This window comes from Jaculus jaculus, chromosome 7 (genome assembly GCF_020740685.1).
Source record: "Jaculus jaculus isolate mJacJac1 chromosome 7, mJacJac1.mat.Y.cur, whole genome shotgun sequence".
Taxonomy (NCBI): Eukaryota; Metazoa; Chordata; class Mammalia; order Rodentia; family Dipodidae; genus Jaculus; species Jaculus jaculus.
In genome coordinates, this window is record NC_059108.1 from 82338801 (window position 1) to 82363592 (window position 24792).

Sequence of the window (24792 nt, forward strand, 5' to 3'; positions counted from 1 at the left end):
TTAGCTAGATGCACAAGGGGGCGCATGCATCTAGAGTTAGTCTGCAGTGGCTGGAGGCCCTGGTGCACTCATTCTTTCTGTCTGCCTCTTTCTCTCTCTGTCTGTCGCTCTCAAATAAATAAGAATAATTAAAAAAAAACTTTAAAAAATAAAAAAGAAGCAAGTGGGGCCTGAAGAGATGGCTTAGCGGCTAAGGTGCTTGCCTGCAAAACCGAAGGACTCATGTTTGACTCTCCAGGTCCCATGTAAGCCAGAAGAACAGTAGCTCAAGCACACAATGTTGCACCTGTGCACAAGGGGGCGCACACGTCTGGAGCTCGATTGCAGTGGCTGGAGGCCTTGGCGCGCCAATTCTCTGGTGTGCTCTGTCACTGTAGCATTAAAAAGGAAAGAAAGGCAAGTGGGAGCCATATTTTCTGTATATGATGTGGACTTTTTTGTTCATTGGATTGGTACCTGCAATTTGACTGATCTGCCACAAGGTGGCACAAGAGTACCAGTCATGGTGTTTAGGAACGCTTTGGCATCTCTTCCTAAAATACTTATACACACAGATGGGATTCAACTGATGTTTCTGGCTAACAGAATTCTCCACAAGGATTCTTGCACACGTTTTTTATCTGTACCTAAATCTTTATGTTATATTACATTTCTGATTCAATTGATTTCTTTTCTACCATAAGAAAAAAGCCAATATGCTTCTCACAGAGCTTTTCACCACGAAAGAACATTTCTCAGATGCTTCCGTGTCTTTCACTTGCTCTCGTGTCTCTACCTCTGTCCCACTCCTTATTGCTTGAAGTTAAAAGATCACAGAGTCTTCTTTTTCTCGCTACCTGCTGCACTCCCTCCCTCCACCCTCCCTTTCTGTGCTGAGGTGATCAGCAGGTGTGGCCAGAGCTTCTAGACCAGCAGCTGCCAACACCTGAGCAGCTAATGGGAGGCAGCAAGTCAGACTTCAAAAGCCGGAGCTGTGTGCTCGGTCCAACTGCCTGCCCCTCTCTCGGCCTCCCAGGGCAGGTTGGTGGGGGCAGGAGCTTTGAAGTTCTATTTGCTGCCCCCCTCGATTCCCATCAGCTTAAGGTGAGTAGCTGAGAGTTTAGCAGGGAACCAATGCCATGACTTCTCTTCAGGGGCTCAGAAATGCTCCACTCCCTGCCTTGAGTTATTTGTTTGTGTGTGTGGCAGATTGAGATCTGACAAGGGTTTAAGGTACATAGGCATTTTAGGTAGATTGTGTGTGCATGGGGGGTTGGGAACATGCCAGGGGTCATGTGGAACATATGAATTTTGTGATCCACATACACGTGCTCATATAATAAATCTGTGCATCTGGGTGACAAATGGTGGTGTATTTCCTTTTAAAAGGGGAAGTTTGAAAAACCCAAGAAATGTGCTTTCTGCTTGACTCAAATTCAGGTCTCCAAAAGCTATCATGCCCAGAAACTCTCATTGCTTTGAAACCTGCTAGTACCCAACATACTTATTTGTAACTTTCTTTTAAAATTTATTTTTTCAGAAAGCAATCACTGTTTTCAAGTAGAATGACAGAGTAATGTGGCATCTATTAAGCACTTGTTACATAGAGCAATGATATACTAAGCACTTAAGAAAAAGTGCCCTATGGCGTTCATGCACAGTTCAGAGAATGTTGAACATTATGCATGGATAGACAAAAGACTTGCAAGAGTTAGAGTCATTACCTAAGCTTCACTCTTTGTACCCCATGTGCACATCTTTCCTATACACTGTGTTACATGGAATTTTGGGATATTGAAACAATTTATCTGGTATAACCAATACTAAAGGTTTCAGATCTTTTTATGATTCTGAAAAAGATCTTACATATGTACTTAGGCTTGTTGCGAAGAGCAAATAAGCATGTTGTGTGTGAGGGTGCTTCCATTTCCATTTGGGGGAGCTTGGATACCTGGGAACAGCTGATATGAGAAGCTCAGGCATTCTTAGAGAAGCTGAAATCTTTCATACCTCCCACCTTTCAACTATTCTCTTGTGGCTGTCACTACTAGAGGGACAGCTTGTCTCCTCTGATATCTAGGCTCATCATGCATTGAGACACAAAAAAAAATGCCTGCTAAATGAATGAGCATTTGGAGAGACATTGTTCCAGCCACTACAGGCAGCAGATTCTGACCAGTATTATAAAACATTAAACAATAACCTAAAGTGTGTGTAACTAACATTTTCTTCACCATTTATAAACTAAGGTGGACTCTAAGCATTGGGTTTTCTGGGTTTTGTCTGTCATTTATGACAAAATAGAGAAGTGAAAAATTGGAATGCTTTCTTCTGTTTTGGGAGATGTAATTCATCTTCTTTGGCAAAACATACATACAGAAAATAAAAATCGTAACCAAAATAGTAGAAGGGGTAAAAATCCTATAGCTTAATGTTACTGTTTCAAAATATGAAGGGTGTATATGACTAGACAGGATGTTAATGACTTGACTTTGCAAAAATTATTAAATTTATTTTTAAAGTAGTTTGGTTCCCTCTCTCAAATGCATGAGCATGTGGGAGTTGGAATAGATCTGCCCCAGGCTGCCAAACAAATTTTTAATGGAACTAGAGTCCTTCAGGGATTGTCCTAAATCCACATAATATTCTTAAGTCCTGGCATTTGCACTGGGACCTGTATATTAGCAGATGTATGTGTGAATAATCTACTTACATCCACCTATCACCCCAGTGACTCCACATCTGGAGGGCCTGCTGCACATCAATTATTCCACCTTAGGGGGTAAAGAGATATTTGGGCTAGCATTGACCTCCTTTTCAATCCAGGCCTTTGAACAGTATGTTCTAGAAGTTAAACGGTCCCTTTAGACAGAACCTCTATTTGAGAATCCATGTGGCCTAATGTGGCCATGCTGAGAAGTCAATGTGATTACCTGTGTCAGGTGTGGAGGCAGCATCCAGAGAAGCAAATGAAAATTCCGTCACTCAGAGCCACCGTCAGCATTCAGGATCTCCCCCATCCATCTAAATCCCCCATAAAATATTAGGCAGCCTATCAGAAAAGAACGTCAATCTCAGTGAGATGTATCTACTTTCACACAAAAAAATGCAACAGCTTGAAATAAATTATAAGTTGCTTGAAGAGCTCAATTCACTTTCAAATGCTTGGAGTCACTTTTATTAACTGAGGTCTCAGGAAACAAATCTCAGGAAGAATGAGTTTTTTTTTTGTCTTTATATGTGACTGTCTGCTTTTTTCAAAAAGGAAAACAAAGATTTTGCAATCTATCTTTTTGATAAAAAACTTGGAACTTCTTTCTTAAATCTAAAGATTTTATTTTTAAGCTTTTGATATTATTATATCTGGAGGTGTGTTGCAGATTGTCATAATTGATGAATTAGTGACAAATTTAGCCACTTCATTTTGTTGGGAAAATATACACAATTGTGGTAGTGGCCGACCATTTATTTAATTATGTGGTAAGTACCATATGAGGAGAGGGTAAAGTTAAATTGATGATTTGGGCTATCTCAGCCAGGGTACAGTTTACATGGCAATTATGCTGGGATCATCTAAGTGTAATTGGCAAGTAATTTCGTAAGCGAAGGAACATGACAGCTCATTTACATGGTGTTCACTGAGTAAAATTTGGGGACATTCATCAACCACTTCTAAGCGATGAGCGATTGCACTAATATCTCCCCAAAGGTTCCCGGCTGTTTGAGAGCTGCATGGGCGGCTTTGGGTTTGAATCTCAGTGCACTCACTCCCTGGCTGTTTGGATGTTGCATGCAAGGCTTTGGGTTTGAATGTCAATGCTCTCACTCCCTAGGGCACTTTTGGTTGTGTGCCCCGTGCTAGGCACTTTCATTCCAGTGAGTGAAGATGCAACTGTTTTCTCAGGGAGCTCAAATATGGGAACCAGACACGCCCATGGATAGTTTTAACACAGCATATTAACTGCGAGTCTGGAGTCTGCAGAGGTACTATGGAAGAGAAGGGAAGTTGCTAGGGTGGAAGGTCAGGGAAAGGCTGGGGAGAGGGTGACATCTGCGGTGGATGTTGAAGGAAGGGCAGGGCTTTGCAGAGGCCAGCAAGGGCAAGGTCTGGAGGAGACAGAAACCAAGCAGTCCAGGCTTATCTCAAGGCATGCCTGGAGCTTACACAGCCAGCTGATCCGGCCAGGATCTCAGAGCATCCTGCAGGCACATGAGAGGTCTTACTTCATAGCCTTGGCCATCCATCCAGGGAGCTCACAAAGAGGAGGGACTATGCCCAAGTGTTTTGTAGACAGACCACTTTGCATAATCCAAACAGTGACTGAGCTGTTAGGAGGGACTGGGCTCTGTTTTGCATGGATATCACCCTTACAACCTGTGGTACAACCTCAGGAAAGTACCACTAACACATCCTTCCTTTTACAGATGAGCCAACTAACTACATGGAGTTTGCCTAAAGTTACACAAGCATGATAAAGAAGCTAGAATTTAGGCCAGGCGTGGTGGCGCATGCCTTTAATCCCAGCACTCGGGAAGCAGAGGTAGGAGGATCACCATGAGTTCAAGGCCACCCTGAGACTCTATAGTGAATTCCAGGTCAGCCTGGGCTAGAGTGAGACCCTACCTAGAAAAAACAAACAAACAAAATAATGCTTAGAAAGAAGCTAGAATTTAAATACAAGCAGTCTGCTTCTAGAGCCCTTGCTTGTCATTAGCGTTCTACCTCCCCGTGCTGCGTCTGCCGTGCATGGCCCTTTGAAACTCCAGGCTTGTTTGGTTCCTCCACGCTCACAAGACCCACTGTGAGCTCCGTGAGGACAGGGACCATGACCATCTTTTTCAGGGTCCTGTCCTTCAAGCTCCAGACAAGCGTCTGCATCGCTGCCCACACACAGCGCGTAAGGGTAAGCGCAGTGTTGAGGGAGACCATGACTGAAGGCTGACACAGTTATCCTAACACGGAATATGATGAGGGAGTGAGTGCAAGGCAAGGCTACTCAGCACGGAGAAGTGCAGATGGGGAAATAAATTGGTAAGGCTTCATGATTGATGGGACATGTGGATTTTGTTGGCATATTCTAACAATGTTCTGATTTCCAACCAATGCACTGGAGACATGACTTGGCAAACGAATCTTCTCAGAGCTCAGACATTCCTGGGAAGAAATGCTGTAGACTCAGGATGAAAAGTTGCAAGAGACTTCTCTGGAGATGGTTAAAAATAGAAGTGACAGTTGAGGGATGGAACTGCCCTGGGGTAGATGAGTGGTTAGATGGCCTTTGGAATTCTTCTTTCTTTGAAAATTCTCTGGTTTAAATAAATAAAAATTCTCCCAAGTTGGATTTCTTAAACTTCCTAGATGAAAGAAGATTTTTTAAGAAAATCAAAGTATTCATGGTTTGGAAAATATTGAGTCCAAATGCCTGGGTTATAGATAGGGAGCAGAAGCCCAGGGGTTAAATGACTCATCCAAGAGCACACATCTGAGACACCACAGAAGGCCCTTCACTGGCTTGCCTTCTCTTGTCTGAGGAAGCAATATATATATTTTTTTTAAGGTGTCCCTGTGGCCAGGCATGCAGTAGATAGTGACACGAAATCCAGTGAGACATGGGTTTTGTCCTTAGGGAAGTCACAGAGCCTCAACAGGGGACATTTGTTCCATGCCCTACATGGGACATTTGGAAAATAGAAAAAAATGAATTTTAAAATCTGTATGAATCTCTCAAGCCCATCATTCACTTTTGCCAATTCTCACAACCTGAAAATTTGGCAGTATTGTTTCTACTTTAAATTCTGAAAACCAAAGTACTTAGAACTTGATCAGACCATGTTCTGCCTTTTCCAAATAACGTTAACATTCTGCGTGTTTCTTTTCAGCTCTCTTTCCCATAGGCCAGAGACTATTTACACAGGGTTACTACCAATGTCACTTTTGTTGTTGTTGTTGTATTTTTTTTTCAAGGTAGGGTCTCACTGTCGCCCAGGCTGGCCTGAAATTCACTCTGTAGTCTCAGGGTAGCCTCAAACTCATGGTGATCCTCCTACCTCTGCCTCCCGAGTGCTGGGATTAAAGTTGTGCACCACCACTATGGGCTCCCAAGGTCACTTGTTGCTTGTACAATGTTCTACAGATTTGCCATGACATTATCTGATTGTTATATTAGTAGCTATTTAATGTCTTACCAAGTTTTCAGGAGGTTCTTAAAGATTTATTGATTAAATCCAGGCGTGGTGGTGCACGCCTTTAATCCCAGCACTCAGGAGGCAGAGGTAGGAGGTTCATTGTGAGTTCGAGGCCACCCTGAGACTCCATAGTGAATTCCAGGTCAGCCTGAGCTCGAGTGAGACCCTACTTTGAAAAACCAAAAAAAAAGAAAAAAAAAAAAAAAGGAAAAAAAAAACAACCAACCAAACAAACAAACAAAAAAACCCCCAAGATTTATTGATTAAAAACCTAATTGTTGGTACCCATGGCATTTTGAAGATTGTATTTTATATTTGGAGAACCTATACATCCAACTTCTGTGAACGACATTGTGGAGCAGTGAGGAGAAACCACAAGGCTCTGCAGAGGTGATCCTGGTGTGTATAAATCCACCCAAGCCCCTCTGAGTTCACAGGACAGTGCTGGGCACAGCTCAGGGTGGACCCTGGGCAGAGATGACCAGGACAAGGCAGCAGGTATGTCCCAGCCTTGGCTTTGCAGACTAACACAGTTTTTTCTCTTGCTCTTGTAAAAAAGCTCATTTTCATTTTTCTAAGGAAGTAAAAATCTTTTGTGAGGAAAAGTGTCATCAAACGCCTTATTCATCAGCATATATACCATCTCTTTAAAGTGACAGTGGGAGTAAAAGTTCATCAGTTCAATATGTCTCTCACATTTGGAGACTCCTGATGAATAACCTCTGGTATTTATCATCAGAGCAGCCAGAGAACTACATTCTGGCACATGCTGCTCTCACGCCCTGAGAAAAACTTAAAAAGACAATATTTTCCTCTAGTGTTCTCCCTTCCATTCACTTACAAGAAAACATACCTTTTTTAATTAAGAAGATAAGCATGCAGAAACATCTAGCCTCTGTTTCCACAGCAGCTTCCTAAAATGGCTTCCTTGTCTCCAGTACATTCTTTTGTTTTCTTTCTTTTTTTTTTTTTTTATTAGTTATCATATGTTCAGTATGTAAACAGCACATGTTGATACCATCCTTACCCTCATCCCTGCCCCCCCTCCAAAGGGACCCTCTTCGTTGGGGTTGCCAGTTATCCCCATGGGGATTGTGGGTTGTGCATTGTGGGGGTAGACATCAGTTATGGGGGAGACAGTGTCTTTGTGCGTAATGTTCCAACTTGTGGCTCTAACAGTCTTTCTGCCCCCTTTTCCATGAAATTCCCTGGGCCATCTTGGGTTTGTTTTTGGCCTACTTCAGTGATGGGCTCTTAGGAGACTCTGGTTTGGTAGGAGTTGAGTCCTTCACACTTGTTCTGATATCAGGTTCCCTGAGAAAGCAGCACTCATGCTCATTTCCCCAGGTCCTGGACAGTTTCAGCTGTGACCCTGGGGAGGTACGATGGGCTGAATCAATCCTCAGGTGCTGTTTCCACCTGAAAAAGAGAAGCAGATTCTCCAATGGTGAGTGAGGTCAGCACTGGTTAAATGGGATAGCCACTGTTAGTTTAGAGAAATTTTAATAGGTGTAGACCCTCTTGTAGCCAAAGATTAGTGGGAGCTTGATATTGGAGAGTGAACTTGTTGTCTGAATTTGATTCTGACTTGTTTCCCAGTTGCAGAATGGGTTTCTTTCCACTGAGTGGATATGTTAGTCAATCCAAGAGCAGTTGGTTACCCACCATGGTTTGTGCCACTATTGCACTTTTGTGAGCATCATGTCAGGTTGTTTGCTGCTGAGTAGCTTAGATATTAAGTTGCTCGGACAGATGTTGGCCATTTCCCCCAGTAGCTCATATAGTGCCATCTAGCACTAGATGGCTTGACTGTCTGCGGACTGGCTCTCTTCCAGATTCCAGCCAGGTCTCTCTATGTTCTATACCAATAGCATATGGTGTCTTCAGCAGTAGGGTCTTACCATTAAGCGCTGGTAGGTAATCAAGTGCTGACAGAAGTCTATCTTCTTTGGGGAAACCTTGTAGGTCTCTCTGATCAACAGCTCATTGTGGGTGTTAACCACATCCAGGTACTGCGAGTTATGGGCCAGCACCAAGGGAAAAGAAAGAAAAAAAAGAAACAGGAGAAAATTAAGATTAGGCTTCATCTCACCCTCTCCAAGGCCCTTTGATTCAGGTGTTGCCTCTAAGGTCCTTTTAATCTGTCTTCCAGGATGTAGGATTTTATGGTATCAGTTCCATTTGGGTTCAATTTTATGCCCCTCCCCCCACATTTACCCTCCTCTCAAGCCCTATCTTCCCTATTGTCTGGTCCTCAAGATGCCTATTAGGTATGTTATCATCTCGAGCTGATCCAGGTTAGGAGCTGCAGATGAGTGAGACCATGTGACAGTTGTTTTTTTGTGATCATATGAGCTCACTGAGCATTATCTGTTCCAAGTTTGACCATTTTTCTACAAATTTCATTGTGGCATTTTTTTTTTTTAACTGTTGAGTATAATTCCATCGTGTAGATATACCACATCTTGGTTATCCATTTATCCAGTGATGGGCACCTGGGTTGATTCCAGTTCTTAGCTATTACGAATTGAGCAGCTATAAAACTGAGGTATGGAGCTTTTAGGGTAAATGCCCAGTAAGGGAATAATAGGGTCTTCTGGTAACTCTATAGCTAACCTTTTTAGGAGTCTCCACATTGCTTTCCATATTGGTTGTACCAGCTTACATTCCTACCAACAGTGGATGAGTGTTCCTATTTCTCCACAGCCTCACCAACATTTGTTTTCATTTTATTTTATTTTTTTTTAATGTTCACTTTCCTTACTGGGGTCAGGTAGAATCTTATAGTTGTTTTAACTTGAATTTTCCTAATGGTTAGGGATGTTGAACATTTTCTTAAGTGCAACAGTGGATGAGTGTTCCTATTTCTCCACAGCCTCACCAACATTTGTTTTCATTTGATTTTTTTTTTTTTTTAATGTTCACTATCCTTACTGGGGGGGTCAGGTAGAATCTTATAGTTGTTTTAATTTGAATTTTCCTAATGGTTAAGGATGTTGAACATTTTCTTAAGTGCTTGTTTGCCATTTGTATTTCTTCCTCTGAGAAATCCATATTCAGTTCTCTGCCCCACTTTTTGAGTGGGTTGTTTGACTTTTTTGTTGTTTAGGTTTTTGTGTTCATTGTAGATTTTAGAAATTAGGCCTCTTTCAGTGGTATAGCTGGCAAAGATTTTCTCCTATTCTGAGGGCAGTCTGTTGGCTCTGCTTGTGGTATTCAGTACATCCTTTTAAAATCAAGTCTGTATACTATGGCCAGAAGGATTCCTCTAGACCATAGACCTGTATAAGCTGCTCTCTCACATCACCAGCATGTTCTTCCATGACACTTTCTTGGTTTTGGGGTCAAGTCCTGTGTAGCCACACCTTCTGTCTTCCCTGCTTACAGCCTGTTCCAGCCGCCGGGAGCAGCTTCTAGATCTATGCTTCATGTCCCACTGAAGGGTGACTCCAGACCTGTGTGCAAGTCAGTACATTCTTCATGAGCTCTCTTTCAGGCTCTGCTGAGACTGAATCCAGCATGGGCTCCTTCACCACCCACAAAGCATTTATCATGTTGGTATGGAATAGAGCCTCCAGCTCAGTTTTCTTTGGCCAACGTAATACTTTTTTAATTTAAACAAATAAACAAACAAACTTGAATCTCATTGAGCAAGATATATTATTGCTTAGTGTTACTTAAGCTTTACCACTCTGTATAATATATCAAATCCTAATTACACATTTATGCTATACTGGGTGATAATGAGATACTAGTGCTTACCTCTTTAATCCAGTGCTTTGAGATTATGTATTGTTAGCATTCCTATCTACAGAGATGGCAGAAACTGTTCAATAAATGTTCGTTGAATGAATTTATTCCTTACAAAAAGTAAAATTAGGCCAGGAGGAAATCAGTAATTCATTTGGTCTTTGTGTCAGTTCACAAACATCACCAAAGTCATAGGACTCAGTGGACCTAAAGGCCCTCAGTGTCCGCCCCCCCCCCCCCCATAGCATGGCTGAATATCATCATGGGATGCTGCTGGGGTAGAGCCACTTTGAACAACATGTAAGCCCTGGGATTGATCATTCCCACCATCTCCTGTATGGGATATTAATATCCTAAGTAATCATGCTCCTTGCTTGTTGGTTTGTTTCCATTAAAGCCTCTATTTCCTTGGCTTCATTTCATAAGCACTTGACCTTTGTTTTCCCATCAAACTGGGTGATTCAACAATGTAAGTGGAGTAGTATTAGATGTATTATCTACTTTTTCAGGTCAAATCATGACCCAAGTGTGATGGCTGGACATAGCTGAATTTGGGTCCTGCCAGGAAGTAGTACACTAGATGCATACAAGCTGGCATGCCAGACACTTTGTAATGTGAATGCCCAGTGCTTAATGTCTGGTGTATCATCTTTTTGAAAACCCAATAGTTGTTTCAGTCATTGAAATTTTCTTTTTCCCTAGTTATTCTTTTCTAGCTATTCAGTTACATGTTGCTTTAAAGACACTAAAAAAGATTTGCTGTCCCTCTAGGACCAAGACTACTCATATTTATGGAATTTCACAGAATCAATGACATAGGATCATGGCATTTGCCCATGGCAATATTCTGACCATAAATCTGGTCTCTAGAGAATGCCGCGTACTGCCAAAGAATGGTGCAGGTATTGCAGAGGGGTTTTGTACACCATAAGGCATTGTCAAGGAAAGACCAAGAAAAATAATAAGAAAGAAAACCCCTTTATCTCAGCTTCCTCCTTTAGGAGAGAAGTGAGGGCAAAATAAGGAGAGCTTATTACAGCATCTTTCAGCAGCCAGAAATTTCATTGACAATTTTGTTAATGTGTGTGCTTGGCTGCCTTCTTGGAGCTCTGTTGTGAATTCCTTACTTGATAGTATTAATGGTTAATAGACACACCTGAAATCAGGCAATATTGTACCATTTGGGTAATAGTTATGCTAAATGGCTCTTTTATACAACATCAGGCTTATCAGATTATCTTGTTCCTGATAATGAATACCTCATCTTTTCCAATTTCCTAATCAAATGCTTCCACATAATCTTGAAGCAGAGCCAATTCCAGCTGCATCTCTTCTATACCCTTGAATGGCATCACACTGTTAGCCTGCTCATAGGCTTATCTTGTTTCAAGGCATGGGTCTGATGAACCTCTCTGAATGCTATGGTTCCCATCCACTCACAGAAGTGTGTTGTAAGTGAACAGTGTGTTAAAGAGAGCACTAGGCTAAATTTATAGCCATAGACATAAAGATCTATAAATTTATAGAATAGGTTTCTCCTTAAGTTCTGGCGCTACTGAGTTCATTGTAACTCCTTCCCTTTTCCTTCCTTCTAGATCATATGCACATTTCCCTCTACGTAGCATTGCTCTTGTGTTGAGGATTGCCATGGCAGTGGCAAAAAGAAATGAAGCCATGCTTTGACTATGAATAATAAATATTATGTAATCTTTAGATACTGCCTTACCTGGATTGACAAGATGTATCAGAAGTTGTTTATTCAACCAAATACCTGTATCAGAAAGAACAATGTAAGAGCCCAGCATGGTGGTCTGTGCCTTTATCCCAGCACTTGGGAGGCAGAAGTAGGATTGCTGTTAGTTTGAGGCCAGCCTGAGACTACATAGTAAATTCCAGGTCATCCTGGGCTAGAGTAAGATTCTACATCAAAAAAATAAGAAAAGGACTGGAGAGATGGCTTAGCAGCAAAAGCATTTGCCTGAAAAGCCAAAGGATTCTGGTTCGATTCTCCAGGACCCACATAAGCCAGATGCACAAGGGGGCACATGTGTCTGGAGTTCCTTTGCAGTGGCTGGATGCCCTGGTGTGCCCATTCTCTCCTTCCCTCCCTCTCTTTCTTCCTCTTCCACTCTCTCAGATAAATAAATAAAATATATTTTAAAAAGTAACAAAAAAGTAAGAAAGAAGAACTAATGAACAATATGAGATGGCTGTGAATAGGAAAGGAAAATTATATTGTCACCCCAACTGTCCATCATATTTGGCCTAGATGGCATTATATCTTATAAAAGAAAGTCAGTTGAAATACCCATCATTTTAAATCTTTGTTTTAGTGAAAACACTTTTATCTTTAACTCTCCTTGATTTTCTATTTATTTGTGTGTGTGTGTATGAGTGGGGGGGAATGTGCATGCATGTAGTATGTATGCAGGGTGTGGAGACCAGAGGTCAACATTGAATAGCTTTCTCAGTTGCTCTCTACCTTATCTTTTTTTCTTTTCAAATTTTTATGAACTTCCATGATTATAAACCATACCATCTCCACCTTATCTTTTTAGTAGCGCATGAATGCGTGTGCGTGCGCCATGATGCCTGTGTGAGACCAGAGTAGGACCTCTGCTCTCTGGACAGCGGTCCTCACCTTCCATGTTGCTAGTAGCCCTCTTCTGTTCCTCACTGCGTTTGCCAGGCTACCTTGGCTGCAAGCAACCCGGGGTCTCCTGTCCCTTTGCCCATCTTGCTCTGAGAGCACTGGGTTCACAGATGTCTGTACCGCTGTGTCCAGCTCTGCGTGGGATTAGGGATCTGAACGTAGGTCCCCATGCTCGTACCTCACTTTATGCATGGTGCCATTTCCCCAGGCCTCCGCCTGCCTTATGGAGACAGGGCCTCTGGCTGAACCTCTCGCTGCTTTGGCTACACCAGCCAGCTCAGCAAACTCTAGTCACCCTCATGTCTGCCTCCGCAGCACCTACAGGAGAGACATTTGCTGCTATTCCTGAGTTTCTGGCTTTTATATGGGTGCTTGGGGCGCAAACTCAGGTTTTCATGCTTGCACAGCAAACATTTCACCCGCGGAACCATTGTCCTGGACTCTGTCTTTGTCTCTTTAAAAAGACCTGCATTCTCCAGGAAGAAAAGAACAACTCAGACTTACCGCTGAACACCCAAGATGAGCTAGGCTGTACTGTTTCCCCAGTAACATATGCAGTTGTCCACTGAGACAACAGTCATGCTTTATGCCACCTTCCAATCTCCACCTGGCTCAGTGTATAGAACAGGCCCAGTACATGACTTCTGTGTGAGCCACTAAGTTAACATCTAATTTCACAATTTATGATTATTAAACCTCATTCAGCCAAATGACATTTCAACTTGGACCATATCACATTAAAAGTCTGTCAAATATTCTTAATATCAAGAATAGGGTAATATAGAAAATGTAAAATAAACCATTTTGAGATTTCACCTCACCCCAGTCAGAATAGCTAACATCAAGAAAACTAGTTACAGGCTGGAACAATGGCATAGCAGTTAAGGCACTTGCCTGTGAAGCCTAAGAACCCAGGTTTAATTCCCCAGAACCCATGTAAGCCAGATGCACATGGTGGCACATATGTCTGGAGTTTGTTTGCAGTGGCTAGAGGCCTTGGTACACCCATTCTTTCTTTCTATCTCTCAAAACAAAACAAAACAAAATAAAAACTAATGGCAAAAAATGTTGGCAAAGTTGTGGGGAGAGGAGAAATCTTTTCTATTGTTGGTATAAATGTAAACCAGATAGCCATTATGGAAATCAGTGTGGCGGTTTCTCCAAAAGCTAAAGCTAGAACTGCCCCATGACCCAGCATCCTGGGCATCTCCTTGAAGGGCTCCATCTCCAAACACAGAGAGACTTGCATGCTCATTTCCATTATTTCTCTATTCCAATAGCTGAGAACTAGAATAAACTTAGATGTCCATCAAATGATGATGGAATACTGAAAATGTGCTACATATATACGTAATGTAATTTTACTAGACTATAAAAAAATGGAATCATGGAAATTTCAGGAAAATAGATGGAGCTGGAAAACATATTAAGTGAGGTAACACAGGTCCATGAACATAAAAAATCTGTATGCTCTCTCATATGGAGGTCCTAACTTTTAATATTTGTATATATGCATATAAGGGGATGCGAGAGAGAATTTAGGTTGTGGTTTGAGATAGAAGACTATGGGATGTGAAGAAGAGGTGACAAGAATTTTAGGGGCAGGCAAAGGAAGCAGAAAGGAGGTTATAGAGAGTGGGGGAGTAGGGTGGGAAGGGCACATGGGAAACAAAAAACAAAATTCATTTGAAGCACACCATAATGAAAATTAATTCTTTGTATGTTATTAAAAATATATACTTAAAATATAATAATGCAGCATATACAATTCTTGCTCAGTGGATATTTAATGAGATAAAAATCATGTATATTGTAGAATCATATCAAGAAACTCACTCTGTAGCTCCAGCCTGGCCTTGAACTCACAGCGATCCTCCTACCTCCTGTGCTGGGATTAAAGGTGTGCACCACCATGCAAGGCAATGAAACACCAAAATTTAGTACATAGTATTTCAAAATCTATGCTTATTTTTATTAGTCAAGGAATGAATTTTTACTCTGAAAACTAACCAATGCTAGAGTAACAGATTGGTAGTATGCTTCCTCTTCATTTGACTTTCTGTCCTTGGGAATGCCTTCTAACATTCCAGAATTGGAATTCTTTTGAGAAACCATTTGCATTTCTTAAAATATTTAAATGAAAACCTTTCTCTTTAGAGAGTGTTATCGATCAAGTTCAACAAATGTCCGCCATGCTTGCAAACATGTATTGAACACTTTATATGTGACATGAATTGGAAACATATGTGAAGATGGAAATTCTTCAAATTACTTATAATTTGGTAGCTGAGGGTAGAAGCAAAGTAGTATACTGTGGTGAAATCTACAATAGAAGCGGGTGTGAGGGACAACGAAAAGAGGAGCTCACATTCCAAAAGGCATTAGGGACACTTTGATGAAAACAATGGCTCTAAGTTCAATATCAACCATGATAGCAGTTTTTGCCTTGTAGATGAAATTACTTATGATGTATTTGGGGTGTTTCTTTATAAGGTGAGGTAGGGGGAAATGCCCATAATATATTTGGGGTGTTTATTTATAAGGTGGTATCACATCTTAAGAAATAAACTTTTATAAAGCAAAGATTAGAAAAACAGTTGACTTCTCAGTATAGCATCTAAATTCACCTCTCTGTTCTTTAGTTTTGTGCAATATCTGAGAAACAGAGCTGAATCAAATCCTACTGAATTGACGGCTCTATGTGTGCATGTAAGGCTAATATATTTTCTGCTGTCAATTTTTTATCATTTCATAAATAGTGATACCACTAACATTCCTTAAAAAAATGAAGAGAAGAGCTCATATGCGCTGGTAGAAATTCAGTGTATTTTATAGAACACTGCTTCTCTTGATATAGCCTACAGGATGTGACTTTTCTTAAAAACCTAATTAATTTCTGGATTTGTCACCTGTTTCCAAACAGATGCACTCTGCTAATCTAATGGAAACATTTTGAGCCCAGATCCTAAATATCAATAGCTTTTAGTATTGCAAATTAGTTTTTCTGTTGGGTAAATTGGCTGTGTGGCTCTTGATAAAAAGTCGCAAGTAATTTGTCCTGGGCGCCTTATGTGCCGCTGCCTCACCAGGGTGCGCCGCTCATATTTCCCTGCAGAGTTTTAAGTTGAATGTGGACAGTCACTGCGCACTCCAGGAAGCTGTGGAGGAGGAAGGACACCAGCTTCTCGAGCTCTTTGCTTCTCACAAAGCAGGTAAATCCTCCTGAAATATTGCAAGTCTTTATGTCTCCAGACTTGCAGAATGAAGAAGCATTGCTGTAAATTACCGCATATACTCACGTCCTTATGTATTATTAATATTTACATTATCAGATTGACCTTCAAGATTTATAAATGTTTCATATACTGCATACAATACTGTGATACTTATAAGATGAAATACTGCCTCCAAATGGTCTGTTCATTTTATTTTGGGCTTGCTGTTAGCCCGAGTCTCAATTGAAATCACATTCCTGAAAACTTCACACTGACATGCTTTTGATGTAGGTGCTCTGGAACTAACATTAAGATAATGAATGAGAATCATGCTTATGGTTACCATGCATATGCATTAGGATAGGCCTTATAGATGTTGTTACAGACATAAGGCAGACAATCTAAAGGTATTTGATTATCATCATCCTGCCAATTCATTCACATGAACATCTTGCATGTTCTCTGCTGTTTTTTGTTTTGTTTTGTTTTTTGAGGTAGGATATCACTCTAGCCTAGGCTGACCTGGAATTCACTCTGTATTCTCAGGGTGGCCTTGAACTCATGGCGATCCTCCTACCTCTGCCTCCCGAGTGCTGGGATTAAAGGCATGTACCACTATCCCTGGCTTTTGATAACTTTTCAAAAATAATATATATATATATATATATATATATATATATATATATATATATATTGAGGTAGGGTTTTTCACTCTAGCTCAGGCTGACCTGGAATTCACTATGTAGTCTCAAGGTGGCCTTGAACTCATGGTGATCCTCCTACCTCTGCCTCCCGAGTGTTAGGATTAAAGGCGTGCACTACCACACCCAGCTGGTTTTTGCATTAGCAAACTTTTGGGACTTCAACCAAGTCTTAGCCTAGTATTAATATATTTATGTGGAATAGATTATAAACAAAAAAGTAAAAAGTTTATTCTCACCTTAGCATAGAAGACTATGAAATAGGATGAGTTTCGCTCCGTGAACTTCCTGCCACTAACCAGTAAAAAGAACAGCATTGACCAGTGTGTTCACGGTAAAGACTGCTGCCTCAATTCTGGCTCATTGACTGGATTTAACATTGGATTAAACCTCACCTCTTTCAATACATCTTTATTTCTGAGAATTATAAAGTCTATGCACTGATATATCCTGGGCCTTGTTCTTGGAATCAGAAGCTATAGTGCTGATCACTGTTACATATCACGATTTCTGTTTCACATGCATGGCTTTTTTTTTTTTAAGTCAATATGCTGAGGTTAAGTCAGTGTCCACACCTGGCCTCTACATGCCTATCCTGTTTTGAGGTGGTTATTCTCTTGTCAAGAATCTCTCATGTTAATTAAAGGCTAGTATGGTAGGGAGGTCAAACTGTTTAGGAGCATGGATGTGTCTGGTTTGAAGTCACCCATCTATTAGCATGTAACAAATGGTCGTGGGGAGGACACTGAGAGCCCACAGCTTGTGCTTTCCTCTCCTTTGGAGAAGGGCTGAAGGACATGCTGAAGATGATCGCAAGTCAGTGGAAGGAGCTGCAGAGGCAAATCAAACGGCAGCACAGCTGGATTCTCCGAGCCCTGGACACCATCAAAGCCCAGATCCTGGCTACTGATGTGTCTGTGGAGGATGAGGAAGGGACGGGAAGCCCCAAGGTAAGTGGCTTGAAGTTTGCCTTATTTCCTCTTATTTCTGTCTTCTTTTGAACTAAGCACCACTGAAGTTTTCTTTCTACCCCTAAGGCTTTTTGTTTCTAGTGGGTAAACTTTATACTTTTATTCTCCCTCCTCTTTCCCTCCCTCCTTTTTACACACACACACACACACACACACACACACACACACACACACACACGGGGGGGGGGAGGGCGGGGGAGAGAGAGAGAGAGAGAGAGAGAGAGAGAGAGAGGGAAATAGCTTAGTTTTTCAAATCAAACCAGACCAAACAAAAAAAGAAAGAAAAGAAAAAGAAAAAGGCAACAACTTGCAAGTTTTTCAGGAGCAGGTGTCTGTGAAAAGTGGTAGGGTAGAAGGGGGACAGGATTTTAGGGATGGGAGAAAGGGGGACATAAAACATTTAGTAAACAAAACATAAAGCATCTTTAACATGAATAATCAGAATGGGTTTAAATTGTTTTGTTGCAACTATAAATCACTATAATCAGTGCAATCACTCAGCTCTGACATCCATTAGCCGCTTGGTTACAGCAAATTAACAAAGAAGAGAGAAAGTGATTCATTATCTCATTCCTGTTAATGACTATCAGATGCATTGCCTAATTAGGGGATGGTCATTGTAGTGGGAAGAAGGTCATATGCTTTGCTACAAATCTTTTTGCTCTGAGTGTAAGTTCTCCATAATGGCGCATGCCCTGAATACAAGTATTCTAAAAATGAGTATTGACATGTTTTGGCTATCCATTTTAGATTTACTGACTAACCCAGGAAGCATGTGCAACCAGACTTTAGAGGAAGCACCTTTTATGTAATGCACTACTGTTGTAAAGGACTCATGATGTAGGAGATAATTTTAACTTGGTATTTTGCTATGCTTATTCTTTTTATATCTTTTCTTTTGTGAAATGAATTCAGCTGATCAATCACAGAGTAGATTTACAAAGCAAACACATTGTAACATGGGACTGAGGAGTTCATAGTGTCTATTTCTGGCATGGGCAAAGCCGTACACTTTACCCTCTGAGGCTCAAGTTCTCCAGCACAGGCAGAGGAGGAACCCATGCCAGCCCTGACTACTCTCACTTATTCCTTTCTTAGGAAGAAGCTAGATGGCTAGGCTCCATGGAGGAGGAGGTCACACTGCAGGAGGTACTTGGAGGAAGGAAGAGAGATGGCTCGGCATGTGAACACATACTTTAGGAAGCATGTGAGGAAAGGATTGAGGCTGCAGATAATACAGAGGGATGATGCGTGTGTTCAGTGCATTTGTCAGGGAAGATGAAGAACAAGGAGCAGGCTGCAGGGGGAAGTTGATTGAGCTAAATCTTATACTGCAAGAGGGGAACCTATTAGAAAGGACGTGTTAAGAATAGGAGTGCATTTTGATACACATCTGGAATCCCTGTACTAAAAGGAAGAGGCAGGAAGGCTACTGAAAGTTCAAGAACAGCTTTTTTTATATATTAAGTTCCAGCCAGGGATACATAGCAAGACCCTTTAAAATAAAACTCAAAGAAACTCAGAAAAAAGAACAACAGCAACAACAAAACAAAACAAAACAGAAAAAACAAAATAAGTGCTCTGGGCTGGAGAGCTGGCTCAGTGGTAAGTGCTTACTTGCAAAACCTTCCAGCCATAGTTCAGTTCCTCAGTATACGCACAAAGCCAGGGCTACTGAGTAGCCAATGCACCTGCAACTTGTGTGCAGTGGCAAGAGGCCTTGGTGAGCCCAAACTCTCTCTCTCTCCCTTTTTCCCTTTCTCCCTTCTTGCAAATAAATAAATATTTTTTTTAAAGGAATAAAAATGCTCAGAACAGAGCCTGGCATAGAGTAAATCTTAAGTAAGACTCAAGATAATGTACAAGGCTTCATATTCAAATGATAATAGTAATAGATGAGTAATTATAATGGATTCGATAAAACTCCCATAGAAGCTGGTATAACACCATGAGTATGCAGAAGAGCATCAGGGAGAATGTTATAGAGGAATTGATGCTTTAAACAAAGGGTAGAAAGGATCTTTGCAGTGGGGAAAATCAGGAGCAGAGACAATAGCTTGTGTAAAGACATAGAAGGGTGAAGAGGTTGGCTTGTCTGGAACTCAGGACCCAGTGTCAGATGGTGATTATGCTTGCTTGTCCTGAGCTCAAATGAGACTCACAATATGACAAAAATGATCTTCACAGATCAGTGATATGAGTAATAACACAATCCAAGTCAGAGGAAGGCATATATATATATACACACACATATATATGTGTGTTTATACATGTACATGATATACATATATATGTATGCATATATATGTAAAATGTAATGTACATATATGTATACAAGTATGAATATGTGTATATATGGATATAACTTTTTGCCACGTTGCATTAGGTAGTGCAAGCTTAAATAGGCTGTACTGAAGTTCTCCACGACTGAAAGCTAGCCTTGCCTTCTTATCCATCATGGTGGTCTTCCTATGATGTGACCTTGTGCAGGTCATGTGCAAATTGTGCCACAGAATGAATCTCCAAGCACAGCAGTTCCGATCCTCTATTTCATCTTCGACCTAAAAGAGGAACTAAAATTAAAACATAGTAAAAAATAACCCCGAATTCGTTTTAGGTTTACTTCAGAAGCTACTGGGAGCTTGAGAAGCATAATAGGAAATCTAAGGCACATATCTAGGGGGTATTTTTCTTTTTTACCTTGTTTGAGAGACTGCAGAAAAGGGCTTGGTCTTAGAAATCTTGTAAAGAGGGAGGATGGGAGGAAATTCAAAGACTCTGGGAAACTTCTCCCTGAGGACTCGGCAGCATACCTTATTTGTTGTATTTCCTTTTTTAAAAAAGTGTTTTCCCTCGACTGTGAGATCTTTTATACATGGAAATAGAGAGCAGAATCCATCAATTCTAGAAGTATAGCTTTAGAACACACACACATCCAAGAATTGAAAATATGATTGTAATTGTGTATTTTATTTTTAAAATTGGTTGGTAATATCACCTTAAACTCCACTTTTAGTGTTGTAAATATTTCAGTGGTGTGTAGCTGGGGGAGGGATTGCGGATTTCAACAACCACCATGAATACCCAAGCTTAACAAAGGTTACCTCCGCCTCCTCCTCCTTTTTTAATCTTTTAAGGCAAAAGCCAACCTATCCTGAAAATAAAAGAATATTTAAAAAATTTTCCACATTGCCTCCTTTAAACTGTTTTCCTCTTTTTCTTCACTTTTCTCCTAATAGCATGTATCTTTCCAGATATCTTAGAATGGAGGCCAGGACTTCCCCACATGACTACCAAACTTTGCATCAGAAAGCATACAACAGTTTCTTTGTCTTTAAGGAAGTAGATAAGTTTTTAGAACAAAGAATATTTATGGATTTTATTGTAAATTCAAAAACTTTAAAGCCACCACAAGCGTACCCTAGTCCCAGGCAACATTTTATTTCCTCACCGAGGGAGACAGAGAGACTGCTGCTTTGAACTCTGAGAAAGTGCTCATGCTCTCTGCTTTCTTTGAGGCTCTTCGATTGAAGTCCTCATCCTTAGGAAAGGGATATCAGACTGTGAAGGTCATCTATGGTAGCTGTTCAACAATAGCAGGAGAGAAAGCTTAGAGACACTATTTACATATGTTTGCTCAGGCCCATAAGACAGTGTTCGGTGTTGGCTGAGAATGGGCATCTGGGTAACTTCTGACTTGGGTATGTCACTGACGACCTGACCTGACTTAAAGGAAGTCCAGTATTAACACGATTTGATGTGCTGTTTACTAGGTGCTCAAATCTTAATCTAGAACTAAGGAGCTGACTTGGGTAGCTCCTTAGGAGACAATTTCTGTGTTAGATGGTACCTTCTGGGTAATAATGAGTGGATGTTATTATCCCATGGTATAACTTGGTCCCGAATCTTTGAAGTATTACAGACGTGAAGCCTTGTGTCTGCATTCTGTTCAGTTCTGTCTGAGGAACTGAGTCGTCAGCATGTTCTTTCATATAGGCCCTTCATAAACAGCACTGAGGTACAAGGGGAATTGTATTACTATATTGCTGTTCATTTCACAATTACTGAGAACACATGTGTTAAAAATACTTGAAACCCTTTTCTTTCTACCTTGTGCAAAAAAGCAGAGAAACATGTTGTCAAAAGGAACCAGAAATGAGATAGTAAGATTAAATTGTGCCTAGCACAGAGCAAAGGACAACAGGCAAAGCCCTGGCTGTTATTTATTGAGTGCTGACAGAAAACTCTGGCCAGTGCTGAGGCTGACACGGAAGAAGACATGCTTCCCTGCTCAGTGGTCTTATCGTTTCAGTGTAAGCACATAGTGTAACATCTTGTCTAACGTAGTTGGGGCTATCTTAGATCTGGGATAATGGATCACCTAAGATTCAGATCATCTTAATTAGGCTGCTGGCAGATTGAAATGGAATGGTGTTCTTGACGCAAGCAAATGAGCCTAGAGAGTACATCACCAGTTCTCCCCCCTCCGTGTGGAGGCCTCCCGACAAGCCAGCAAGTAATCCAGGCCCTTTCCTGCTGAACAACGTAATCATAACCCTGATTTGCAGTACCTAGGGAGAGCTCTTTTTCCTACTATGGATTTTTCAACAGTCTTTTTTTTGTTGTTGTTGTTATCAGAAGGGCAACTTCTCTTCAAAAGTGTGTTTTGAAAGTCAGAAACAAAAATGAGTTACTTCTTTGAAGATCAGTGTGGTTACTAAATTTGTGATAGAATCCAGTAAAAAATAGTTCCTCGAATCTCCTTGAGGCACTTAAATTTGCATACTATCAGATGTATGGGTGGCTCCAAGATGAGGGAGTCATTCTGCTGCTCTAATGAGGTTATTGAAAGAAGGACTAAGAAAATAAAAGTATATATAGGCCAGCTAGCTAGTGGTCAGCCTTATTATGGTCTATGTGTTGTATGAAACCATAAGTTATAATGTTTTTCTCACACTGTACTTCCATTGCTGATGGCCTTCACCATAGAGACATTTGGATCAGGAAGAATCTGAGAGTGAAATTCTTTGGTATGTCTGATCAACACAGGGAACTGTCATTGAAGCAAGTAAGCACTTGACTAGACTCAGACTCTACAATACACTTACATTCTATGGAAAATAGTTGTCTTTTATTAGGACAGTTCACAGTTTTCCTTTCCTTTCCTTTCCTTTTTTTTTTTTTTTTTTTTTTTGAGGTAGGGTCTCATTCTAGCCTAGGCTGACCTGAAATTCATTATGCACTCTCAGGTGGCCTTGAACTCACGGCGATTCTCCTACTTCTGCCTCCCAAGTGCTGGGATTAAAGGTGTGTGCCACCATGCCCGGCTTCCTTTCCTATTTTAAAGACAATACAAAATAAACCCAGCAAATGAGTATTTTATATATAGTACAGGTCACTATGTTTTTTAAATAGGGAAGTATGTAAGCACAAAAATGAAGGCAAGATACAAAATTGTTCCCCAAAATGCTTTAAAATTAACAAGTAAATTCTTTGAAAGTGTGAGACAATGACCTCAGTGTGTGATTTGCACTTGTTCCTAGAATGTGTTGTTTCTGGCAGGGGAGCTCTGAGCCAGGGAGAGTCCTGCCTGCTTAAGGGATTACTCTGCTCTGGCTGTTGTGTTTATTGAGTCACCTAGGACTTCTTATAAAATGACAGCTTTAAAAGCACACACACCTGCACTCAACAACCTGAACACTCCAAAAGCCTAACTGTTCTCACACCCATCCAGTGAGGTCAAGAGGCTTCATGACGCTCACATTTTTACCCTTCTCTCTAGATTCATTTAGAAGATGGCTACTTACATAGTTATGCTGATTGCCAGAGATGGATTTTGTTTACAAGACATGGTGGGCTCTTTGCCAGCAGGCAAAGTCCAGTTGCGGTCTATATGTTATATTGGAAATATATTTTATATTGGAAGTTCTGTGGGCCAGAGTTTAGGGCCCATCTCACTACAAATTCTGGGCCATTTTGCATTGGACTGAGCATGTCTTCTCATTTTTATACTCAGTTCTTTGAACATTGTCCCCTGGACTATAAGCAAGGCCATGGACCTCACTAACCAAAAAGAGAAAAAGAAACCTAAAGATAAATGAAAAGGAAAGAAGAGAAAGGAGAAAGGTAAAAGAAGGAAGAAGTATATACTCAGTGAAACACAATTAAAACCATGGCCTCGGCTGTCATGTCGAGGCCATCATTCCACAAACTACCCAAGTGAGTTTCATACTCATTGCTATTTTTATGTCTCCTCCTTCCCCTCTAGAAAGAAATGCCAGAGAATCTCTTTTTATATTTGTCTTAGATATATTTTCATAACCACTGTGAGTCTATCTGGCACGTTTGATGAGTGGGGCTAGCACTTACAGCATGTGTAATTCCTGTGCTCCATGCTTGTGTCATGCCTTTTGGCATCATTGTTTCATTGGTTCTTCACAATGACACAAGGATTCCTAACACCTCAAATTTATTGATAAAAAAACTTAGGTTCCAAACATATATACCTAATCATACTTATTGAGACAATCTGCTTGGACTGTGTCCTTGATAAGGCACAGGCCAAATTCCTTAGCCTGTCATTTGATTCCTCCAGTTCAGTAAAAATTCATGCGAATATTTCATTTCACTCATCTTCTAGTTTCTCTTCCACATTTCAAATGTGTTTTCCTTTTCTTTTATCTTTGTTACTTTGTCATGGGTGTTATAATAACTTTCGACAGTGCTTTCTTTATACTGTACTTAATGTTGATGAATATTGACTAAGCACACTATGACATAGCTCTGAACAGAATACTGTGCCTTTCCTTTCAGTAGAGGTTTTTTTTTAAAAAAAATTTATTTTGTATGTGTGTGTGGTATGCATGTGTGTTCATATGTGTGCAGGCTCACATGTGTGAGTTTTAATGTGTGCTTTGGTGTCTGTGCAGGCCGACTGTTGATGTTGGATATCTTCCTCAGTCACTCTCTACCTTATTTTTTGAGACAGATTCATCTCTCACTGGACCTAGAGCTCACAGAATTGGCTACATTATCTAGGCAACAAGCTTCAGGGATTCTCCTGTCTCTGCCTACCTAGGATTGAGATCATAGGCATGTGCAGCTATATCCAGCTTTTATGTGGGTCCTGGGGATCTGAACTCAAATTCTCATGCTTGTGTGGTAGGAACTTTGCTAGCTAAGTCATCTCCCAAGCCTTGAGAGTTTTGTACATCTCATATATATTATTCTAAATAAAGGTGATAAATACTATATTAAACTAAATTAAAATGTGGGGATTTTTGGAGGAAGGAACATTATTTCAATCTGATTGTCCTGAGAAGGAATTTCCCCCACTT

The 24792-nt window shown here is 40.7% G+C and overlaps 1 protein-coding gene across 2 annotated transcripts in view; it reads left to right on the top strand.

Annotated features, from left to right (window-relative positions):
• The window catches only part of Akap6 (A-kinase anchoring protein 6), a 491862-nt gene that overhangs the window by 243068 nt on the left and 224002 nt on the right, over positions 1-24792 (top strand). The window contains exons 6-7 of one of the 2 annotated variants that reach the window (XM_045154209.1): positions 15684-15780; positions 17268-17434. In XM_045154209.1, the coding sequence (XP_045010144.1) occupies positions 15684-15780; positions 17268-17434 (264 nt within the window). The remainder of the gene's footprint in view (positions 1-15683; positions 15781-17267; positions 17435-24792) is intronic. The other variant, XM_004661860.2, reaches the window with a different exon arrangement.